Genomic DNA, 26,328 nt, shown 5'->3' on the forward strand with positions numbered 1-26,328 from the left:
GGGGTCATTTGTGACCTTGCAGACTATTACACACCTTGCTCTTGGAGTGATCTTTGTTGGTCGACCACTCCTGGGGAGGGTAACAATGGTCTTGAATTTCCTTCATTTTTACACAATCTGTCTGACTGTGGATTGGTGGAGTCCAAACTCTTTAGAGATGGTTTTGTAACCTTTTCCAGCCTGATGAGCATCAACAACTCTTTTTCTGAGGTCCTCAGAAATCTCCTTTGTTCGTGCAATGATACACTACCACAAACATGTGTTGTGAAGAGCAGACTTTGATAGATCCCTGTTCTTTAAATAAAACAGGGTACCCACTCACACCTGATTGTCATCCCATTGATTGAAAACACCTGACTTTAATTTCACCTTCAAATTAACTGCGAATCCTAGAGGTTCACATACTTTTGCCACTCACAAATATGTAATATTGGATCATTTTCCTCATTTGACCAAGGATCATTTCCGGATCATTTCCGGATCATTTGACCAAGTATAATATTTTTGTCTCATTTGTTTAACTGGGTTCTCTTTATCTACTTTTAGGACTTGTGTGAGAATCTGATGATGTTTTAGGTCATATTTATGCAGAAATATAGAAAATTCTAAAGGGCTCACAAACTTTCAAGCACCACTGTATTTCCTGCAATAAAATGCAAATTAATTATTTAAAAATCATACAATGTGATTTTCTGGATTTTTTTTTAGATTCTGTCTCTTACAGTTGAAGTGTTCCTACGATAGAAATTACAGGCCTCTCCATTCTTTGTAGGTGGAAAAACTGGCAAAATCGGCAGTGTATCAAATACTTATTTCCCCCCACTGTATTTACAAGTCTTATAAGTTTGTGCTTATGTTCTTTAGCCTACTAAAGTCACTGTTTCTTCTGCTCTAGCACTGTTCTGGATACTGCTGGTAGTGATGCAATTCCTGCTGCCAGAGTGAACCAATGAACCATTATTAACCAGGTAAACATATTTAAAGTAACTTATTCAACATTTCTTTCCCATCATAACTGGTGCAACAGTTATTTTAACTGGAACTGAAAATTTTAAATAAGACGAATAAGATCCACATTGATCTGTAAAAAATAGTTCAGTATTTGTTTTCATCCCAGAATTAAAGACCAGTGTGAGGTCGGCTTAATTTATAATGAATAAAAATATGGTGTACATTTGTTTTTTTCTGTTACTGTTTTAACTGTACTCTATATATTGTACTTATAATTATAATAAAGTATATATCGTTTACAGACTTTTTTCATAGGTAATATCTCAAAGTGCTTACAAGAAATGTACTAACAATGAGGGCTTAATGTGTGTACACTACTATTATTGTGTTACTATTATTCTCATTATTCTTACTCTTCATCTTCATCTTCTTATTAATACATTATTAGTAGTAGTTGTACTTCTTAACAAGGAGCAAGAACAATTGTAGTAGTCCCGGTGACCATTAAAGGTTAAATATGGCTGGGGAAAGCCTTTTAAAAATCTACTGCAGGCCAGAACTGGGCCATACATTTTTTTGCTAGTTGGGTGGTCTGTACACAACCTAATAAACACGTTACATAAGTTTGATATCCGATCACAACAAATTCCTACAGTAAAATTGACCCAAAAGCACACTATAAATACTAGAGTAAGTGTTCTTAATGAACATAGGGGTGGCACTTGATAACAATTTGATTTGTTAATTTTATTGTGGTCTGTACACAACCTAATAGACACTTTACACAAGTTTGAGATCCGATCACAACAAATTCCTACAGTAAAAACATGTGAAATGTATTTCATTAATAACAGAACCAATGTTCTTCTTGAATGTGGTGGATTTTGTGCATCAGAACATGGTAGATTAAGTTTATTAAACTGTAAACAAACAGCTTTATTGTCTTCAATGCTTCGGTTACTGTAAAATATGGTTTATACGCGCAGTAAAACTTCAAGTGCAGATAACGAGACCGAGCTTTATTAAAGTGCAGATTTGGTGACCGCAGTGTTTTAGTTTTACATCGTGAATGTTTATAGTTGAAGATTTTCATGTGAAAACATTAAAACAAAATTTATTAATTTAAAATAATGATAATGCATCACTGTACTGTACATCACATAACTGCAATCAGTTTATTATAGAATTCTGAATCTTACCTACAGCCGCCATCGTCCCTGATCCGTATTAATGTCAAAAGTGAAACCACACACACACTCACACACACTCACACACTCTCTCTCTCTCTCTCTCTCTCTCACACACACACACACACAGCTAAAATTAACCTTGTTGTAAGTCACATGTTGTATCATCTGTGTGTGTGTGTGTGTGTGTGTGCTGTTTATGTGTGTTTACTTGGTTATTTATTCTGTGTTTTGTTGTTCACCACACAATCACACATTCACTATAATTTTACTTTATGGTGAACCAACAGAAACAAGAAGTTAATGACATTGATACATAATTAACATAGTTTACAATAAGCATTCAACAGTCTAATAAATTAATCTAATCTAATCTAGTCTAATCTAATATTAATAATAATAATAATAATAATTATAATAAACAAAAATAAAGAAATCTGTTATTTGTATGAATAAACATAATTCACCATTCATGCACTAAAATGTTTTACATAAATAAAATATATTACATCAACACAGTTGTGGATTTCAGATCACTTTATTATTTATTTATTTGTTTATTTATTTACTTTAATAACTCATGTAGCATTTATTACGCTGAATTCTGAACACATTTCAAGTATGTAAGAGGTTTTTACTATTACATGTTAATGAAGGCACTGCTTGCTCCTGGCCAGGGTAACACTAGGTGCAAGGCAGCAATACACCCTGAATAGCTGGCCGATAGCACTGTTAAGATTTGAACTTGGATCTCACTCTGCTTAAATCATTAGTTTTTCTGAAATATAACCTGATAATAATGTGTTGTAACCATATTAAGTAGTGCAATACACTAGTAAATAATAGATTGTATATCTGAAGCGTGTAAACTAGAGAGATGAACCTGCATGATAACAGATATTTTATTCTGTAATTAATTTAACAGCTTAAAAAGTAAAAAGCCTAAGTGGCGGTGTGTGCTTTACATATTATGTCTTGTTCACATTAGCACAGAATCACATTTTTAATGACACACCAACAGCAACAACATGATTTACAACAAAACAAGTTTATACAACAGCCTTGTTTTAGTATGAAGCAATGATGAAGTAATGAGATGTGAAACAAAAAGAAATGAGTTATTGTGTAAATGCATTAGTTATGAATAAATCAGATGTATTGTATTGATTCCCACGTAAATAACATATCTGACATGAATGCAGTTGTGGATTTCAGTTCAGGTTTTGAGGAGTACCAAGACAACTGTCTCTTACCTACAGTCAAACATGGTTGTGGTAGCATCATGGGCTTGGGCTGCATGAGTGTTGCCGACACTGGGGAGCTGTAGTTCATTGAGGGAAACATGAATTCCAACATGTACTGTGACGTCCTGAAACAGAGCATGATCCCCTCCCTTTGAAAACTGGGATGCATGGCAGTTTTCCAACACGATAACGACCACAAACACACCTCCAAGATGACAACTGTCTTGCTGAGGAAACTGAAGGTAAAGGTGATGGACTAAACCCAATTGAGCACCTGTGGCGCATCCTCAAGTGGAAGGTGGAGGAGTTCAAGGTGTCTAACATCCACCAGCTCCGTGTTGTCATCATGGAGGAGTAGAAGAGTACCTGTGCAGCTCTGGTGAATTTCATGCCCAAGAGGGTTAAGGCAGTGCTAGATAATAATGGTGGTCACACAAAATATTGACACTTTGGGCACAGTTTGGACATGTTCACTGTGGGGTGTACTCACTTATGTTGCAGCTATTTAGACATTAATGGCTGTGTGTTGAGTTATTTTCAGAAGACAGTAAATCTATTCTGCTATACAAGCTGTACACTGACTACTCTAAGTTATATCCAAGTTTCATTTCTATAGTGTTGTCCCATGAAAAGATATAATAAAATATTTGCAGAAATGTGAGGGGTGTACTCACTTTTGTGAGATACTGTACATACACACTTACATACATACACACATACATACATACATACAGTGAAGAGAATAAGTATTTGATACACTGACGATTTTGCAAGTTTTCCCACCTACAAAGAATGGAGAGGCCTGTAATTTTTACCTTAGGGACACTTCAACTGTGAGAGACAGAATCTAAAAAACACAAGTATTTGATACAATGGAAAAACAGAACTTAATATTTGGTACAGAAACCTTTACAGAGGTCAGACGTTTCCTGTAGTTCTTGACCAAGTTTGCACACACTGCAGCAGAGATTTTGGCCCACTCCTCCATACAGATCTTCTCCAGATCTTTCAGGTTTCGGGGCTGTCGCTGGGCAACATTGAGTTTCAGCTTCCTCCAAAGATTTTCTATTGGGTTCAGGTCTGGAGACTGGCTCCTTAGTTGGCCTGGCTGTGTGTTTCGGGTCATTGTCATGCTAGAAGACCCAGCCACGACCCATCATCAATGCTCTTACTGAGGGAACGAGGTTGTTGGCCAAAATCTCGCGATACATGACCCCATCCATCCTCCCTTCAATACGGTGCAGTCGTCCTGTCCCCTTTGCAGAAAAGCACCCCCAAAGTATGATGTTTCCACCCCCATGCTTCACGGTTGGGACGGTGTTCTTGGGGTTGTACTCTTCCTTCAACATGACAAGTGGAGTTGATACCAAAAAGCTCTATTTTGGTCTCATCTGACCACATGACCTTCTCCTCTGGATCATCCAGATGGTCATTGGCGAACTTCAAACGGGCCTGGACATGTGTTGGTGTGAGCAGGGGGACCTTGCGTGCCCTGCAGGATTTTAATCCATGGCGGCGTAGTGTGTTACTAACGGTAATCTTTGAGACTGTGGTCCCAGCTCTCTTCAGGTCATTGACCAGGCCCTCCTGTGTGGTTCTGGGCTGATTCCTGACCTTCTCAGGATCATCCTTACCCCACGAGGTGAGATCTTGCATGGAGCAGCAGACCGAGGAAGATTTACAGTCATCTTGTGTTTCTTCCATTTGCTAATAACTGTTGCGCCAACAGTTGTTGCCTTCTATTTCATATTACCCTATTTCTTTTAGTTTTTCATGCTCTTAATAATTCTTTTTATAGAGTAGTGTACATTCTAAATTGTAGTGTATATTTTACTATATTTTCTTTTAGTTTTCATGTTTTAATTGCTTATCTCTCTTGTTTTTATTTCGTATTTCCCAAATTGTAGGGTATATTTTACAATATTTTCTTTTAATTTTTCATGTTCTTAATTTTTTATCTCTCTTGTTTGAATTTCACGCTCTCTTAATTGTTACTAAATGTTCGCAAGATGTCTTTCTGAGATTCTAGATCTCAGGAATATTTTAATGCTTTTAATATTTTTTTTCCTTATGTAAAGCACTTTGAATTGCCACTGTGTATGAAAGGTAATATACAAATAAACTTGCCTTGCCTTGCCTTCTCACCAAGCTGCTTGCCTAATGTCCTGTAGCTCATCCCAGTCTTGTGCAGGTCTACAATTTTGTCCCTGGTGTCCTTAGACAGCTCTTTGGTCTTGGCCATAGTGAAGAGGTTGGAGTGTGATTGATTGAGTGTGTGGACAGGCGTCTTTTATACAGGTTACAAGTTTAAACAGGTGCAATAAATACAGGTAATGAGTGCAGAATAGGAGGAGCTTCTTAAAGAAAAACTAACAGGTCTGTGGGAGCCAGAATTCTTGCTGGTTGGTAGGTGATCAAATACTTATTTCATGCAATAAAATGCAAATTAATTATTTAAAAATCATACAGTGTGGTTATCTGGATTTTTTTTAGATTCTGTCTCTCACAGTTGAAGTGTCCCTACGATAAAAATTACAGGCCTCTCCATTCTTTGTAAGTGGGAAAACTTGCAAAATCGGCAGTGTATCAAATACTTATTTTCCTCACTGTACATACATACATACAGTGGGGCCAAAAAGTATTTAGTCAGCCAAAATGAGAAAAAAAAATCCAGGAAATTACATTGTAGAATTTTTAAAGAATTTATTTGTAAATTATGGTGGAAAATAAGTATTTGGTCAATAACAAACAAGCAAGATTTCTGGCTCTCACAGACCTGTTCTTCTTTAAGAAGCTCTTCTGTCCTCCACTCGTTACCTGTATTAATGGCACCTGTTTGACCTCGTTATCTGACACCTGTCCACAGCCTCAAACAGTCAGACTCCAAACTCAACCATGGCCAAGACCAAAGAGCTGTCGAAGGACACCAGGAAGAAAATTGTAGACCTGCACCAGGCTGGGAAGAGTGAATCTACAATAGGCAAGCAGGTTGGTGTGAATAAATCAACTGTGGGAGCAATTGTAAGAAAATGGAAGACATACAAGACGATTGATAATCTCCCTCGATCTGGGGCCCCACGCAAGATCTCATCCCGTGGGGTCAAAATGATCATGAGAACGATGAGCAAAAATCCCAGAACTACACAAAGGGACCTGATGAATGACCTGCAGAGAGCTGGGACCAAAGTAACAAAGGCTATGAACGGGGCCATGTATCGTGAGATTTTAAGCCAAAACCTCCTTCCATCAGTGGGAGCATTGAAGATGGACCGTGGCTGGGTCTTTCAGCATGACAATGATCCCAAACACACCGCTCGGGCAACGAAGGAGTGGCTCCATAAAAAGCATTTCAAGGTCCTGGAGTGGCCTAGCCAGTCTCCAGACCTCAACCCCATAGAACATTTGTGGAGGGAGTTGAAAGTCAGTGTTGCCCAGCGACAGCCCCAAAACATCACTGCTCTAGAGGAGATCTGCATGGAGGAATGGGCCAAAATACCAGCTACAGTGTGTGCAAACCTGGTGAAGACTTACAGGAAACGTTTCACCTCTGTCATTGCCAACAAAGGTTATGTTACAAAGTATTGAGTTGAACTTTTGTTATTGACCAAATACTTATTTTCCACCATAATTTACAAATAAATTCTTTAAAAATCCTACAATGTGATTTCCTGGATTTTTTTCCTCATTTTGTCTCTCATAGTTGAAGTGTACCTATGATAAAAATTACAGACCTCTCTCATCTTTCTAAGTAGGAGAACTTGCACATTCAGTTGCTGACTAAATAGTTTTTGGCCCCACTGTAAATAAAATACTTGACTTTTATAAATGTATTAGTTCATTTTAGTTGAAGAGCCACTACAAACATCTACTGTGTTAATAATAAAAGCCGGGAAACGCTGCATGAGCTCACTGTAGGTGTAATGGTTATAACGGTTATAACGGTCAAAACTACACCTCAGCAAACCACATATTTATAAATGACATAAATCTCAAACTATTTCACTAATTACAATTAATTATAATGTGACATCCTGTAAATGAGCAAAATAAAAGTTCACATCACAGATATCTTACAATTAATATTTGCTTTGCCAGATTAATAAACGTGTATATATTTATATTAACAAATCCCAACCACACACACACACCATAATCTTTCTTATCAGTAAAGGTTTTCTATAAACAACCAAAAATAGGAAGCACAGTATTAAAAATAATGAATATTTTTTATTTACTTTCTCTCAATTTTTCTTTTTGTCTGATTGTCTCTTTCCTCTCTTTGCTCTGTGTTTCCTCTGTATCTCCCTCGTCCTGTTTCCGCTCGGTGCACAGGAAGCTGTTCGGGTGTTTTGGAGACAGGAACGTGATGAAGGTGATGCAGGTGGAGTCGGTACAGTTGGAGATGTTACCACTGATGTTTACCACACTGCAGCCTAATGACTGGAGCTGCACTAATGAACTTATCAACACTGTATGCAACACCATACACACCCAAGAGGAATCTCTAACAGGGTGAGCTGGTATTCACACACTGTTCCCCTGCTTGTGATACTTTGGCCAATCAAGAGCTCTGATACAGCGGCCTTCAGTGATTCATCACGTCCACACAGCAGCAAGTAAATAGAAGCTGTTTCTTTAATTCCTATTGTTTTTTTAATAGTAGTGTACAAACCCTGAATAGTAACGCAGAGTTTAGTGACAATTGGTTTCTGGCTGCAACTGGTTTATGACCCTTAGGAACGTAAGTGCCCACATCGACTACAGATGGCGCAGAGCTTGGGCGTTCTTAGTCATAGAAACTTGTGCTGATCAGGGATATTGGGTTGCTGTCATTCTGCCTCTCTTGTCCGATCACTCAGGTTTGATGGTGGTGGGGGAGGTGGGTGCTGATGTCCTGTGAAAGCCTTCATGACCTTGTTACCTGCTTGCTCTCCCTTTTAGTTATTATGTAATAATTAAAGGTGCTGGAGTCTCATTCTACTCTCTGTAAAACTGACATTTTACTTTTAACGATTCACATTTTGCCTACATGTTTTACCCCGAGGTGGTTCTGACCGAAACCTGTTTACCCACTCGAGGTTGTAGAGACTGCCGTGCCAACAATGCAGCTCCTGCTAGATGTGACGGACACCTGGTGTGTTTGCACCAAAATGTCCAGAACTCACTACTGACATCACAGACTGGACTGAATAATGAAGAACTCCAATTGCTTGTTATTTTTTTATTATTATTTTTAATTTAATTTTGTGTTCGTATGATTTGTGTAAATTCTATTTATTTAAATTATCGTCCAGGCCACCCAATGAGGGTGGAGGTTCCTGCTGATACTGGTTCCTCTCAAGGTTTCTTCCTGTAATTTTAAGGGAGTTTTTCCTGCCACTGTCAGGAGGTTGCTCAACAGGAGGTTTTTGGTCTGTTGGTTCTGGATTCTGTAAAGTTGCTTTGAGACGATGTCCATTGTAAAAAGCACTATACAAATAAAATTGACTTGACTTGAATCATGACCCACCCTCGTTTGCAAAGGCTAAGCTCTTGGTTGATGCTCCTTTTACACTCAAGCTTGATTACATCTCCTGTCAGCAGTTAAATGGCTAATTGTGGAACCCTTTCAGAACAGATCAGTCTAATATGCTTTAAAATTCAATAATACACATTCAAGTTTTGAAGTAATACAATTATTCCTCTTTCTGATAAAACAGTAAATTAAAGTTTCTGGGCTGTGTGGGACACACTATGCAGTGCACATGAACTAGTGCACTATTAACAGCATCAGTACCATGTTTATCTGTTATTTAGTAGGTGTGATACAGACTGGAACACAGCCTCACTGTAATTGTTGCATGAATTTAGAATATGCATTTATAAACAAAAAGCAATAATGTTGTTTAGCTGAAATTCATTCACCTTTGGGTAATAATTCGTTCATCAGAAACTAGTGCAGAATTTAGAATTCAGTTTTATTTGTGTTTTGGAGACATTTCTACATTTGAATCATTAGAATACTGAATAAAGTTTCAGTGAAATTGTTGGTGAGCTTTGAGATATTGATCTTTATTTACTGTTATATGCACTTACATTTAAAACCACAATCATTATTACATTCATTAAGAAGAAAAATATCAAATTCATGCACATCCTACTAATCTATAAATCCCACAACCCTGACAACTCAAAATGACTCTTTATAAAACACTGAAAATATAAATGATTACTCATCTGATCATGCTAATAGGTAATCACTATGAATCTTTTGTGTGTATATATACATCAATTACCTATAACATTAAAACCACCACCTTGTTTCTACACTCACTGTCCATTTTATCAGCTCCACTTACTAGAAGCACTAGTAAGTAGAAGCACTGTAGTTTTATAGTTACTGTCTGTAGTCCATCTATTTCTCTGCATGATTTGTTACCCCCCTGTTCTTCAAATGGTCAGGATCCCCAAAGAGCAGGTATTATTTAGATGGTGGATCATTCTCAGCTGACATGGTGGTGGTGTGTTAGTGTGTGTTGTGCTGGTATGAGTGGATCAGAAACAGTAGTGCTGCTGGAGTTTTTAAACACCTCACTGTCACTGCTGGACTGAGAACAGTCCACCAACCAAAAATATCCAGCCAACAGTGCCCCATGGGCAGCGTCCTGTGACCACTGATGAGTGAAACAGCAGCAATAGATGAGTGATCATCTCTGACTTTACATACTAATTGTCTAATAGAGTGGACAGTGAGTAGACACTGTATTTAAAAACTCCAGCAGCGCTGCTGTGTCTGATCCACCCATACCAGCACAACACACACTAACACACCACCACCATGTCAGTGTCACTGCAGTGCTGAGAATGATCGACCACCTAAATAATAGCTGCTCTGTGGTGGTCCTGTGGGGGTCCTGACCATTAAAGAACAGGGTGAAAGCAGGTTAAAAAGTATTTAGAGAAACAGATGGACTACAGTCAGTAATTGTAGAACTACAAAGTGCTTCTATATGGTAAGTTTTTCAGGATGAACTCAAGTTCATATGCGTGTGAAGGCAGGCGAGCAAATACTTTTGGCAATATAGTGTATATTGTGTGTGTGTGTAATTCCCCAGATGTGTTCATCTAAACTGTATAGCTTCTTTTTTTGTGCAGTTTCTCCATGCAGAGGGAATTTTTCCGTGTCCCTGGAATGTTTTGCTATAGTACTTTTCCAGGTCTGTTTTGAATCTGCACACAAACCACTTCCAGTATGGGAGCTCTGAATTATCAGGAGTGATGCTCCACTTAGCATATTCTCCTCCTGCTGTTCTGTATTTTTTGCAGGGTACCAAATCATCTGTACCATGATGGGGGTTAAAATATTTATCACTTTGTACTAAAGTTGTGCAAATATCAGCACTGAGATTTGTTGTGTATCTGTAGTACCATCCTATGATTCCATCTACTCTGTGGAAGGGGACACTGTGATCTCCATCATGATCCTCCATCGTGTTGGTGCAGATGGCTTTACAGAATGGACACTGAACCCAGCAGCACTTACAGAGATGTTCAATCAGAATCTCATCTGGTTTCTTCCTGAACTTCTCCATGTTGATGTCTGTTACACTGCTGAAGCTTTTCTGTTGTTCTGACATCATTTTTGTGAGACCTTCACACACAACCTGCTGAAGTAAATCTAAATCTGTAATTTCCTCCAGACCAGTGCAGGTTATTTCTTTTAAGTTCAGCTCATCTGTTAGTAAATTCTTCAAACTTCTCAGCCACATGTTTGCATCACCACTGCTGTTCTTCACTTCTTCAGTTGTGATGTTCACAGCGTTCATCACTTTCTGCTCTTTGTGTTTCAGATTTCCTTTGAGAATATTCAGAACCTCGCTGTTATTTTCAGTGATGTATTTATCAACATTTTCTGTAATAAACTGTTCAAAGTGTTTCTTGGGACGGTTGATGTACTCCATGTACTTCTCAAAGTTCTCCTGCTCTGCCAGAGATTTCAGGATGTGTTTCTCAAGCTGTGACCTGTTACCATTAAACTCTGGCATGTCTGATCTCATCTGTGATGTCAGATCAATAGCAGTTTTATTGTAGGCTGCTTCCAGGATGGCTGGTACAAGATTGTTGTAGACAAGTTCACCAAAAACTGTTGTGGTTGTTGCTCCTCTGCAGTAGTTTTGGAAGACGCTGTAATATTGTGGTTTCTGCTTTTCCAGATACTTTCTTACATCATTTTGATCTAAAAACTGTTGGTGGATCTTGGTGAATTCAGGATTTGCAAGTTTACACACATAAAGACAGAGATCCAGAGTGAATTCCTTCTTTAACTTTATTGTCTTGTTCTCACTGTGATATTTCTCAACTTTGTGTTTAACATCATCAGTTATTTCCTGAATGTAGCTTTTTTTGTATCCCAGTCCTGTAATTTTGCTGCAGATCTTCTTGATTAAATTCTCAGATTCTTGGATGACATTGTTGATTAGGTTCCTCACTGACTCCTGGTCTTCAAAAGGAATGATTTTTATTGTTTTTAAAATGTAACATGAATAATCTCCCAGTCTGTGTATCTTTGTGTAATCTTCCTGAGATATTCGCTCATACACAGCAGCTTGTTCATTACCTTCAGATAGAATCTGTATCACATCCTCCCAAACATCAAAAGGTTTCTCTACAGGTGTGTCTTGTGTTAGATCAGAGACCCATTTGTTCCACACTTTATCAAATTCCTGTCTGAGGACTCGTTCATCAGTTTCTGTGCTTTTTAGTTGCAGAGCAAGTGCTTTACTCATATTGAAGAGCTTTTCATCATACTCTGTCTTTTTGTGATCAAAAGTTTCTCGAGCTTTTTGCTGTTGAAGAAAATCATTCAGGTTTGTTTTTGCATTTTTAACAAGATCTTCAAGAAGTTGTTTAATTCTCTGTTCACATCTCACTTTCCACTGAATTAAAATGTCTTTGTCCTTGTCCTTTTCAAAGTAACATTTCATTGATTTCTCCACTACTTCTTTGGTCGTCTTCATGTGAGCATAAAGGTCTTTGTTCTCAATCTTTTGTAGTTCTCTATTTTTAATTTTGCTGTGCAGTTTTTCTTCGTGTTCTAACATGGCACTTTTGAGGGACAAGGTCCATTTTCCAAACTCAGTTTCTAGTTTTCTGTAGACTGCAATCTCCAGTGTGTTTTTGAAGCTAAAAACAAAGTTCTCGTTCAGTAGAGCCTTCCACAGATCACTGATGCGGGATTTAAACTCTGAGAGTTTCATACTATGAGACTTGGTAGCATTTGTGAAAATAGCTCTCTTTAGCTTCTGAACATTTTCACTGTATGAGGGGTTTGGTGGAGCCATTGGTGGGCTGCCCTCCCAGAGCTGTGCAAAATACTGAACATCATCTTGTACATTGAAAGCAATAACATCACTGAAGCACTCAGCTTCACTGTCTTCCTCTATAGCAGCTAATTTTGTCATTTTATCCAGTTTTTCCTGTAGATGTCTCCTAACCTCCATGTTCTTCTCTCCAGCTGTGATGTCACCAACATTCTGATGGACAAACATACATCTGGGATTTAGTTTGACCTTCATTCTCAGCAAGGCCTGAACAACAATCTGAAGAATCGCCTGCATCTCAGTAGGGTTCTCACCAAATATGTTGATCAAAGTCAGATTTCCAAGACCTACAACAAATGTTGCAAGTTCATTGTCATGACGGTGAGTGGATTTTCCTGCAAGCTCAAGTGCTCTAAAACCTTCTGTATCTACAATAAGAACGTAGTCAAACTTCAGCTGCTCCTTCATCTCCTCTGATACTCTGACCAGCTGCATGAAAGCTCCTCTGGTGCACCTTCCAGCACTGACAGCAAACTGGAGTCCAAACATGGCATTCAGCATGGTGGGTTTTCCAGAGCTCTGAATCCCTAGAACTGACAGAACAAAGACTCTCTGGTCTCCCAGTTTCTTAATGAGTTCATCTAGAACTGCAGAAACCCAAATCAGAGGAACATGAGCAGCATCACCATCCATCAGCTCCATTGGAAGACCAGATTTTATGAGTTCTGCAGCAAGTTTAGGAAGATTGGAGAGGCTTTCTTCAAAGGTTTTCTTACTGGTTTGTATGGACATATTTGACTCATATATCTGACCCATCTCTCTGAAGATGTGTTCCAGACCAAATATTGCTGCATTTAGTTTTTTAGATATCTCTTCAAGTTCTGTTTGCTCAGACTTTATCTTTCCTGATTTATCACGTTTCTTTTTGAGGTCTAAAACCCTTGTCCATGTTTCATTGTACTTGTGATGAAGATCTGAAAGATCATCTGAGGTTTGTTTGTCCAGTAGAATCTCGAGCCATTTAATAAAAAACAAATTTTCATTTCCTGATAAATAATTCAGTGAGGAAATAAATTTCTTCATAAAGCCTGAGACTCCATTTTCTTGTTGCTGTTCACGGATTTGTTTCATTTGTGTTTGTTTTTCACTCTTTTGCATTTCTAAATTGTTTCCTTGAAGTCGATGTGAGTCTTTGTTTATCTGACACCACTCATACCAGAGCTTCCCTTGACAGGGCAGGTGTGTTTCCTTTAATGTGGATATTTCAATCCCTTCCAGCTGTTTTATTATCTCTAGTGCAGCTTCTTTTCCTTTCCTGCATTCAGGATCATCTTCATCTGTGCTGATCTCATTGTTTTTGTGTAGATTTTCAAGTTTAAAAACAGAAGATGACTTGGACAGACACTCTGTGATGGTTGTTCTGAGGTTCTCAGATACATCTGATTGGTTTCTGTCTTTCAGACCAATTCTGTATATTCTAGTCTTAATCTTACTGACACCTGATTGATCCTCAGAAAGGAGACAGATGAGTGGTTTGGGGTTTTTTACAAGCTTCTGTAGCATCTCCTTATTTCTTTCATTTTTAGGATCAGATAGAAGAACAACATTTACAGACGACATTTCAGTCAGAATATCCAGTTGTTCTTTACTGGTTTCTGCATCACCGTGTAGATTACAGAAAGCAACACAGTCAGTAAAATGATCAGTTTCCTTTCCAGATGGACAGTACCAAGCAATCTCCACAACTCCATCCATCAGTAGACTGTTTTTAATGCTGCCACGACAGTGTCTGTGGAAGAACGTCTGATGCTTCTCATTGATCAAGCTGTTCATCAGCTGAGACTTGGAAAAGGACACGTCTCCTAACCTGAAGAACGTCACCATTGGAGTTTCTGCTTCATAAACATGCTGGGTTTTACTGATCTTGGTACCAGAAGTGCCAGTGGTTTTCCAACTTTGAATAATATCCTGAAATGTCCACAGAGGAAACTCGATCTTTCCAGTAAATGGATTTGGCACCAGTAGAGGCAGAGCGTACCGACACTGAGAGAGTTTAGTCACTATTAGTTGCTTCAGGAAACTGTCTGAGCAGTGGAACACCGCCATCTGAAGATCCATGGGATGGGTAGGATTTTTTACACTGTCACTATCAAAGGATGAATGTTTTTTGCAGAAAAGTTCATCAAGTTCATCAATTTCTTCTTCATCTGTATCTGCAGAAGGAGGGTCTAAATCAGTGGCTTCTTTTTTGGTGGTGATGTATCTTGCTCTGTAATCCATCATTAACAACCTTTGTAGGAAAGTTTGAACCAGATCTTTTTCTTCACACGGTTCTTGGCAATGTAATGAAAGAGAAGTTAGTTGAAGAACATCTGAGGTTTTCATTTTTAGTTCCTGCTTTTCCAGAAGATGAAGTCTGGTTAAAAGTTGCTTCATTTGTTTATTTTCTTCACATTTTAATCCAGATTCTTCTACTCCAACCTCTGTTTTGTCCATCTGTCAAATACATTTAAACATTTTGATCACAGCATATTTAATAAACGTCATAATTAATGTTAATTAATTTAGTTTGCATCTGGGAATGGAAATCAAAAGTCAAAATTGTCTAATACACTTTTCATAGACATTTTGTGCAGACCTTGAATTTTAATGATCTTGGAAAAATGTTCTTGTTCTGTGCTTGAATAAGTGAAATCTTTAAATAAAAACATTATACCTCCCATGATGTATACAATCTGTTCCAGTTTGCATCCACTAAAGTTCATGAATCAGCTCTTATTTTGGTTTTGAAAATTAGTACTAATATTTTTGTGATTGGAGCCAATGAGAAATCCAGATTATGTAGAGACTGTAGGATTTTACCATGCACATTATTTAGGTATCAATAATACTGCCATACAGTAGATTTAATAAATGTTTATATACAGTGAAGCCAGAAATTATTCATACCCCTGGCAAATTTTGACTTAAAGTTACTTTAATTCAACCAGCATTTATTTTTTTTTGACCGGAAATGAAACAACCGTCTCCCAGAAGATAATAAGACCATGTGCAAGAGGCATCGTTGTGGAAAAAAATATTCCTCAGCTTTTATTTAAATTTGAACAAAAAGTGGCATGTCCAAAATTATTCATACCCTTTGCAAACTGTCAAAGTCTATGGGAAAATCCAAAGTTCTATACCATTCCAAATAGTTCAAGCTGTTCTAAAGCATCCTAATTACCCTGATTCATTGGGAACAGCTGTTTTAATCAACTCAACAGGTGAAAAACAGCAGCTCTCTGCAGTTGGTTTCTGGACAGTTATGGCTAAGACAAAGGACCTCACTAAGGACCTGCGGCTGCGCATTGTGGCTGCTCACAAGTCAGGAAAGGGCTATAAGGCCATATCTAAATGTTTTCAAGTTCCAGTGGCTACAGTGCAAAGTATTATTAAAAATACAAGACGTTCCACACTGTGGAAAATCTCAGAGGACGTGGTCGGAAGCCAAAAGTGACACCTGTGCTGGCCAGGAGGATAGTGAGAGAGGTGAAAAAAAATCCAAGGATCACCACCAAGGCCATCCTGGTAAATCTGGGCTCTGCTGGTGACAACGTCTCAAGGCAGACAGTCCAACGGACACTGCACACTGTTGGGTTCCACGGACGCAGACCAAGGAGGACGCCACTTCTCCAGAAAAGGCACACAAAAGCCCGCTTGGCCTTTGCAAATGCTCATCTAGACAAAGAATTCTGGTCTTCTGTTTTATGGTCAGATGAAACAAAAATTTAATTGTTTGGCCACAATGATGTATCCCTAATATGGCATAAAAAAGGAGAAGCCTTCAACCCTAAGAACATCATCCCCACTGTCAAACATGGTGGTGGGAACCTAATGATATGGGGGTGTTTTTCAGCCAATGGACCAGGGAACCTAATCACAGTAAACGGCACCATGAAAAAAGAGCAATTCATCAAGATTCCCAACAACAACATCAGGCAGTCTGCAGAGAAACTTGGACTAGGGCAGCAGTGGACATTTCAGCACGACAACGACACCAAACACACAGCAAAAGTGGTGAAAAAATGGTTAGCAGACAAAAACATTAACGTTGTTCAGTGGTCCAGCCAGAGTCCTGACTTGAATCCAATCGGGAATCTGTGAAGGGAGCTTAAGAGCAGGGTGATGGCAAGGAGACCCTCCAACCTGAAATAGTTGGAGCTCATCGCTAAAGATAATTGGGCAAAAATACCAGTGGAGACATGCAAAAAGCTGGTCAGCAATTATAGGAAGTGTTTGATTGCTGTAATAGCCAATAAAGCCTTTTCTATTGATTATTGAGAAGGGTATGAATAATTTTGGACATGCCACTTTTTGTTTAAATGTAAATAAAATATTTTTTTCCACAATGATGTCTCTTGTACATTGTCTTATTATCTTCTGGGAGACACCTGTGTCATTTCCAGTAAAAAAAAAAATTGCTGGTTCAATTAAAGTAACTTTAAGTCAAAATTTGCCAGGAATATGAATAATTTCGGGCTTCACTGTAATGGTGCTTGAACCCATGCACACCACACCAGTGCCTTTACAGGGTGAACCACCAGACTTGTTAGGAATAGGACTACAGAGCAATAGACTCAAGAGAGGTTTAAAAAACAAAAACCCACCCGCTTTGGGGAAATGTTTGAGTGGGAAAACTGAGAACAGGGACTGCCAGGGTAAACACTGGCCACCTTCAGTTTCATGAGGAAAGGGGATATTATAACAAAAAGCTTTACCAATAGAAGAGCAGAGCTACATTGGATCAACTAAAAGAGAAAAGAATTAAGGGCAGCTGAGAGAAAGTGGAGGAAATCTAAGCTCAGTGGTGATCTTCACTCCTACCACAATCTGCTGTCCAGGTTCTCATCTGACGTGACTGCTGCAAAAACATCTTTTTACAATCTGCTGCTGACCCACGTAAGCTCCATGCTATCTTTTCCTCTCTTCTAAACCCTCCTCCTCCTCCCCCTTCTGCCTCTCTCACTGCTACTGACTTTGCAACATTCTTTCAGGAAAAGATCGACAAAATCAATCAATTCTTCTCTCCGACTGACCCACTTTCAACTGACCCTCAACCCACCAACACATTTACCAGCTTCACCCCACTCACCATGGATGAGGTTACACAGCTCCTCTCATCCAGCAATCCCACTACATGCACACTTGACCCTATACCATCCACCATCCTCAAAGACATCTCACAGGACCTAATCCCCTCCATCACACCCATCATCAACAACTCCCTGACATCAGGTGTTGTCCCTACTGCTTTTAAGAAGGCTCAGGTCATTCCCCTTCTTAAGAAACCTACACTAGACACTAAAGACATTAACAACTACAGACCTGTCTCACTCCTCTCTTTTCTATCCAAAATTCTTGAACGTGCTGTCTATAACCAACTATCTGCCTTTCTTACTCAGAATGACCTCCACGATCCGTACCAGTCTGGCTTCAAGGCAGCGCATTCTACAGAAACAGCTCTTGTAGCTGTTACTGAGAAGCTTCATGCAGCCAAAGCAGCCAAACTGTCATCTGTCCTTATTCTTCTTGACCTCTCTGCAGCCTTCGACACAGTGAATCACAGCATTCTCCTGACCACTCTCTCCAACCTTGGAGTAACAGGTTCAGCATGGCAATGGATGGCCTCCTACCTGGAAGGGCACTCCTACCAAGTGTCATGGAGGGGATTCATATCTCCCCCATGCACTCTCTCAACCGGTGTTCCTCAGGGCTCTGTACTTGGCCCACTTCTTTTCTCCATCTACACCCGCTCTCTGGGCAAGGTCATAGCCTCCCATGGCTTCTCCTACCACTCCTATGCAGATAACACTCAGCTCGTTCTGTCATTTCCTCCTTCAGACGCAAGTCTCAGCTCGCATCTCAGCATGTCTGCAAGATATCTCACAATGGATGTCGGCTCATCATCTAAAACTTAATCCCAGCAAGACAGAGATGTTGCTCATTCCTGGAGATCAGTCTCCAACCCAGGACCTAGTCATTTCTCTGGATGACTCCCAGATCAGACCATCTGATGAGGTAAGAAGTCTTGTTGTTGTCCTTGATAACCAGCTGACATTCTCTCCTCATATAGCCAACATGACAAGAGCGTGCCGTTTCCTTCTGTACAACATCAGGAAGATTCGTCCATTTCTCTCCAGGGAAGCTACCCAGATTCTGGTGCAATCACTTGTAATCTCACGGTTGGACTACTGCAACTCCCTTCTGACTGGAGCTCCCATGTCCACGATTAAACCCTTACAGCTCATTCAAAATGCAGCTGCACGTCTGGTTTTTAACCAACCCAAACACTGCCACATCACCCCACTGCTACGTTCTCTTCACTGGCTTCCTGTAGCTGCACGCATTCAGTTTAAAACACTGACGCTTGCCTACAAAGCCAAAAATGGACCAGCCCCAAGCTACCTTCATGGCCTAATCAAACCCCGCTCTGTACCACGCAACCTCCGAGCCTCTAGTCTCGCTCGACTTGATCCTCCATCCAGGACTAAAGGAAGACAAGCATCAAGGCTGTTCTCTGTTCTAGCGCCGAAGTGGTGGAATGAACTTCCTCTGTCTGTCCGAACATCTGAGTCTCTTGCTGTCTTTAAAAAACAATTAAAAACCCACCTTTTTACTAAACACTTAGGCTGACTTGTACTTATTTACTAACATTTTGTTCCATTCTTTTCCATTTCCAAAAAAAAAAAGGCACTTTGATTCTAACAGGTTTTAGCAGATTTATGTTCTTCGACTGTTGTTTACCTAAACTTGAGAAATAAAATGTTTACTATAGAAGCACTTCTGTAAGTCGCTCTGGATAAGAGCGTCTGCTAAATGCTGAAAATGTAAATGTAAACTAAAAGAAGAAACTATTCATTTATTTATTTTGCAAGAGAGAGAAACTTGAAATGAGAGAGAAGGAGGGCGAGAGTAAAAGCTCTCAGCCCTCTACCCAGAATACTGACTGGCTGTATTTTCTCAGCTTGAGACAAAGACCAGCAAGTTCTGACTTCTGTTTGGTCCTCTTTATAGACCTGTGCACAGGTGTGGTGCTGTAGGCCTGATTGCAGACTCACATGTTGACCCCTAGTGGCCAGAGTCTTACTAGCCCCAGGACCAACCCATACAGTTTAAGAGGATAAATAGTATCATTGTGGTCACCTGCTTCTTTACTGTGTATTAAACACATTTCAAACTATTTGTAATTACGTTTATATTTACAGCATTCAACAAATGCTTTTATCCAAAGACACTGTGGACACCAAATATAATGCAAGTGAATAAGGGTTAAGGGCCCCGCTCAGGAGCCAAACAACAGCAGCTTGGAGACAGTTGTGCTTTAAACTTCTGATTACTAGGCCCGTGCCTTAACCACTAAGCTACCACTGACAATAAAAAAAAGATATTAATTACTGCAGGAGGCCAGTGCAGGCTAAAAATTAATTAAAATAGACTAAGTGCTAATTAATTTGAACACAGTTTACAGCTTACTTTAGATTAGCAGAACATGGAAAAATATCCACATTATTTGGACAAGTCCCATAATTTGTGTGTAGTAAATATAGGTAAACTATTGCTGTCGGTTTGAAATATTTGTAGTATTATTTTTTTTATTAAAATCACTACTATTAATATGTATAAAATAATAATACAGTTATTAATGGGGCAACTTTCCAATGGAGCCTATAGTAATGTGCAAACATTTTAGCGGGTGTGAGAAAATGCTGCAAAGCATAAATGCTTCAAAAATACAACCCCAAATCAGAAAGTTGGGACAGTAAAGCATTTACCTCTTTGTAATGTTGCTGTTCCTTTTCACCACTAAAAAGAGGTTTTGGCACTGAGAAGACCAAGTGATTTAGTGTTTCAGCTTTAATTTTGTCTCATTCTTTCTGTAAACATGTCTTAAGATATGCAGCAGTACGGGGTCATCATTATTTCTCCACCAGTTCTCTATTGGGGACAGGTCAGGACTGCAGGCAGGCCAATCCAGTACCTGTACCCTCTTTCTTCTTTTTACCTTCTTCTTTTTTGCACAGTAAAACTTAAGCTTGCGCCCTTGGCCTTTACACACTGAAATTCCTTCAGATTTCTTGAATGGTTTAAAGATATTCTGTACTGTAGCGAGAGAAATATGCAAATCCCTTCCAATCTTTCATTGAGGTTCATTGTTTTTAAACATTTCAATCATTTTCTCACACATTTTTTTTTTCTTTTTTTGTGTTTTTTTCATTTTTTATTTTAACTTTACTTATCTTTTTATATATTTTGTTTATTTGATAAGGCAACTTAGTAAAGCTGTGCCCTCTCGAAACATGCTAGTAGAGAGAGTCTTGGTCTGCTTTGTTTACACCCGGGATCAGCTGATCGCACTGAAGAAGGCTGAGCTTTGGAGAAGGACGCATAGGGGATGCAGAGGAGGAACGGAACAGCGCACGTGAGGGCAAGAAGACGGAGGCTTATGGAGAAAAAGGGATATAAGCTGCGTCTCTCCTCTCTCATCATGGGCAACGTGAGATCGCTGGCTAATAAAATGGACGAGCTTACAGCGTTAGCCAGGAGTCAGAGGGAGTACCGGGAGTGTAGTTTAATGTGCTTTTCGGAGACATGGCTACACCAGGACATTTCGGATGACAACATTTCCATCGAGGGCCTTTAGACTATTCGGGCCGACCGGGACTGCACTAAGAGCGGTAAGCGCAGGGGAGTAGGGCTCGCTGTGCTGGTTAATAATCGTTGGTGTAACCCTGGTCACATTACCATCAAGAAACGTGCCCGTTGCCCGGACATTGAGCTGTTGGCTGTTGGACTCAAGCCATATTATCTGCCGCAAGAGTTCTCACATGTTATTATTGTGGCTGTTTACGTTCCCTCCCTCTGCCAACCCGACATCGGCGTGTAAAGTCATTCACTCAACCATAGCGTGTCTCCAAACTCAACACTCGAGTGCATTCATCGCAATATCAGGTGACTTCAACCACGTCACTATGGCCAAGGTACTACCAAACTTCACTCAGTATGTGGACTGTCCTACCAGAGAAGAAAGAAAACTGGACCTGCTGTATTCTAATGTTAATTATGCATACAGCTGTTTCCCTCTCCCCCCTCTGGGGATGTCTAACCACATCCTGGTGAACCTCAGCCCCCGGTATGTGCCGCTGGTGAAGAGTCAGCCTGTGACTATGAGGACAGTGAGGAGATGGTCTGAGGGGACTTACGAGGCATTGCAGGACTGCTTTGAGGCTACAGATTGGCCGGCACTCTGTGAGCCACACAGAGAGAACATCGACCGGCTCACAAAGTGCATCACTGGCTACATTAACTTCTGTGTAGACTCCACTGTACCAACCAGGACTGTTAAATGTTACCCAAATAAGAAGCCGTGGGTAACAAAGGACATTAAAGCTCTCCTGAACGATAAGAAGAGGGCCTTTAGAGCTGGAGACAGGGAGGAGGTGAGAATGCAGAAGGCACTGAAGAAAACTATCAGGGAGGCTAAGAACAGATATAGGAGGAAGCTGGAGTGGAAACTCCAGCAGAACAACATGAGGGAGGTCTGGAGTGGAATGAGGACCATCACCGGCTTTAGGTCCAGCAATAAAAAAGGAGCAGAGGGCAGCGTGGACAGGACCGAGTCTACGCTCGCCTGGACAAGCCAGCCAGCACTGTGAGGGTCATGTTTTTTTACTTCTCCAGTGCAATCAACACCATTCGGCCTGCTCTTCTAGCTGACAAGCTGACAGTGATGCAGGTAGATGCCCCCCTAGTGTCCTGGATTGTTGACTACCTAACTGGCAGACCACAGTATGTACGCCTGCAGCACTGTGTGTCGGACAGAGTGGTCAGCAACATTGGAGCTCTGCAGGGAACGGTCCTCTCTCTCTTTCTCTTTACCCTCTATACCACAGACTTCAGCTACTGCACAGAGAACTGTCATCTACAGAAGTTTTCTGATGACTCTGCAATTGTTGGATGTATCTGAAGGGATGATGAGGATGAATACAGGGCAACAGTGAAGGAATTTGACGCATGGTGAGAGCTGAACCACCTGCAGCTCAATGTGAAAAGGAACCTGAGGTGGTGGACCTGAGGAGGGACAAGGCACCGGTGACCCCTGTGTCCATCAGGGGGGTCAGTGTGGACATTGTGGAGGATTACAAATATCTGGGAGTGCACATTGACAATAAACTGGACTGGGCTAAGAACACTGATGCCCTCTACAGCAAGGGCCAAAGTCGTCTCTATTTTTTGAGGCCCCTGAGGTCCTTCAACATCTGCCGGACTATGCTCAAGATCTTCTATGAGTCTTTGGTAGCGAGTGCTATTATTTGCATTTTCCAGCCTGTGCCTTCATAACAAAACCAGTTCTTCTAGGTACACTTGCACAAAAGGGCAAGCTGTAGCCTAGTGGTTAAGGTACTGGACCAATAATCAGAAAGTTGCTGGTTCAAGCCTCACGGCTGCCAGGTTGCTGCTGTTGGGCCCTCCAGGGTCTTACAATGGTTACCAGAGAGGACCTAGGTCATATAAGTAGTTTGGTGTGTGATGTGGGCAAGCATCTTGCCATCCAAAGCATAAGTAGTAATGGAGTGTCCAGGGCCTTCAAGGTGCAGCCAGCTTGGGTGGCAAGATTCTTATCGAAAAGGTTATCTTTTGACAAAGAGTCAGGGTAAAAAGCTCCCTGGAAGGCAAAGGGTGGCAGGGAAAAGTAGACAATGGCCTGAGTGGCCTCAGCCCAAGTCAGAGCTCTTCCCCTAAAAAGGCCTATAATATAAGCAACCCTACTGGCATCAGTGGCAAACATAATTTTGGTCACTGACCAAAAATCAGGCCACACTGATATAAGAAACCATCAGGGTGAATCCAGAATCAGGGTGAACCTTGCCAGGGACATGGGGAGTGGTGCTTGGGACAGATGCAGGGATGGGTTGTGAAATGGTCAGAGCAGCAACCTGTCTGGAGACGTTCCCAAGCTGCTGGCAATTGCTTTTGATCAGGGACTTCAGCAGCTGATCATGCTGGTCCATGCTGGTGCCGTGGTATAGGGCAGTCTCCAGGGACCTCTGATCTTTTGTGGGCGGGTTTGCGGGTTCCATTGACCAGATCGTACTGTTATGCGAACACCACATGAAAGCGAACACCACATGAAAGATTTAGAGAAATGATTTAACAGGTTTTTAATAGGGACAAAAAGAACCAAAGTTCTCAAGGTTCTCTAGGTGCAGCGAGGGAACCAAAAGGCTTGGAAGGAGAATGATGGGGACTGGAGTGGAGGAAGGAAGCACAGAACAGATGATCTAGGTAAGGATAAAGCTCACATTCAGGAAGAAGATGAAGCAGGGTGGAAGTTTGCATCCAGAAACAAGAAGAAGATGGGCGTTCAGGAAAAATATGATAAACTAGAGTTCAGAACAAAGGAGAGCTGTTCACTAATAGCAATGGCGTCAACAGATGATCTGGTGAGTATTGGAGAGAAACCAGGGGCTTTTAAAGGCAGAGAGATAAGAAGCAGATTGGAACCAGGTGTGCATGATCAGCTCCTGACAAAGGTAGTTCTACTACATCAACAAAGTATCTCCCAGGCAAAGCTTTCAAATGTAGCGTAAAAGAGAGATATTATCAAATAATTATTTAATTATATAATTAATAGCTTTTATAATGGAGCACCACTGGCAGTTTAGTTGTTATGTTAGGCTAAATTGCTGGAAAAACCTAATTCATAACATATCAGTCCCTTTCTGTTGGAGTAAGTACAACTAATCATCACGTGATATTAATGTAGGATTGAATGGTAGGTGGAAACCAGAGATTGAAAGCCTGATTAAAGCATATGCAATAGATTAATCGAGAATTAATAAAAATTGTATGTTGAAATCAACCATTCACCATGAGCACCTGAAAACGTGTACCTGCTGAAGGAGAACTGCAGGGACAAATCTGGTGCTGTATCACCCCAATGTAGGTTTCTCTTCAGGCCCTGATCTACAGAGAAATGGCTTTGTCTGCCAGCAAAATTTCTCCCAGACACAGCGACCGTTTTTTTTTTCAAAGGGTTTTAAATCGGACTGAAGCGCTTCCCTTTTTCATCTCCAGAGATGTGGATCACTGGTCTGCACATTTCTTGCAATTTGATGAATAGTTGAATTCTCTACACGCTGCCGAATAAGAACAATTTACGAAATTTGTGAAACACGAACACTGAACCACTGCATCAAATGAGTAGGCATGGTCGGCCTAACTCTAGCCGCATTGCAGAACCATGTGATAAACTCTTTTTCCTCCTTTGTTTTCACATGGTCTGCTCCTCTTTGTTCACTCCAAACCACTTTCTTTGTGAACTGTTAACTGCTCTGCACAGGCCATATGCCTGTTTTTGAGCATCCCCCAAGGGGTTAACAGCCAAAGAGTTTAAACTTCTCTTATGGTCACGTGACCGATTTAACTATTGGAAGCCAGTAGGTGATGCTAAAACCTTAGTTTTGACTAAGGTTAAAGTTGGCTCACTTATTTTGTAAAAGTTACTCTAAAACTTATTTAATATCTCATTAAACTTAGTTAATATCACTAACACAATAACAAAAACAAAATATTAACAAAAATAACAAAAAATGTAAAACCATGTATGGATTAACCAAGTCAAAGAGACGCAGTTTGTGTTGCAAATTTTTTTTTTGCATGATTCCTACTGTCGCATTTTTTTCTGATTTGGGGTTGTATATTCAGTATGTTCACATAATAAAAACAAATTACCTAAAACCTCAAAAAAGAGAATTTTTTTTTAACCATGAATGCAAGGATAAACTTAGAACTGCTTACCAATTCTGTTTCTGTTGGATAAAGGTTGGAGCTGGAGTCTGTAAAAAAGTAGAAAATATTGTGTGATGAAGAAAAACACAAATGATTATTTATTGTAGCTTTACTGATCATGATAGAAATACAGTGTTAGCTCACCCCTGCCGAGTTACCACTGTGGGTCCCTAAGCAAGGCCCTTAACCCCCAATTGCATGGATTGTTTTTGGGTACAATTTTAAATAACATAAAAGCGTCTGCTAATGTAATAATTTCTGTATATAATGAATACAAATGACTTTTTAATTATTAATATTAAAGTCTGACATTACAGTGGTATCTGATCCTCAGAATATGTTCACAGTTTTGCAAAAGTGTCTTGTTGATAGTCACACACATTTTGAAATTCAGTGCATTCAGAAAGTCTCCAGACTCTTTTAAGTAATGATTCTCTCTGCTGAATATTTTATTTCCCTTCACCTGTAACTCAATTAACCAGTTTACCATAATTAGCTGAATGAACAGTTTCTTGTTATTAGACCTAATGTTATTGTACTCATCTGGCCTAAATTAATCTGTGAATTCAAACCCCTTAGCTTCCCTTTCTTCCTAGAAAAGTAATGTCAGCTGTTTAAGTTTCCTATTCCTCTGTCATTAAAGGAAACTGCAAAAGTTATTGGATAGTCTATATCATGCCATATGAGTAAGTCGTCATTCCTTTACAATGGTTGGCTGCACAGATGGGACAACTTTCTTCAAAACCCCCTGTGTCGTGTTGCCTATAGCAGAACAGCCCCTCATAAGGAACAACATGATTATGTCACTCTAATTTATTC

The 26,328-nt window shown here is 40.0% G+C and overlaps 1 protein-coding gene across 1 annotated transcript; it reads right to left on the minus strand.

The window, feature by feature from the left end:
* Positions 1-9,436: 9,436 nt before the first annotated feature.
* LOC134335534 (interferon-induced very large GTPase 1-like) lies at positions 9,437-25,552 on the minus strand. The gene is made up of 2 exons (XM_063018086.1): positions 25,519-25,552; positions 9,437-15,177 (listed from the first exon to the last, which is right to left on the minus strand). Exon 2 carries the CDS (start codon positions 15,175-15,177, stop codon positions 10,483-10,485), a length of 4,695 nt encoding a protein of 1,564 aa, XP_062874156.1. The 5' UTR covers positions 25,519-25,552; the 3' UTR covers positions 9,437-10,482.
* Positions 25,553-26,328: the final 776 nt, after the last annotated feature.

Source organism: Trichomycterus rosablanca, chromosome 2 (genome assembly GCF_030014385.1).
Source record: "Trichomycterus rosablanca isolate fTriRos1 chromosome 2, fTriRos1.hap1, whole genome shotgun sequence".
Lineage (NCBI taxonomy): Eukaryota > Metazoa > Chordata > Actinopteri > Siluriformes > Trichomycteridae > Trichomycterus > Trichomycterus rosablanca.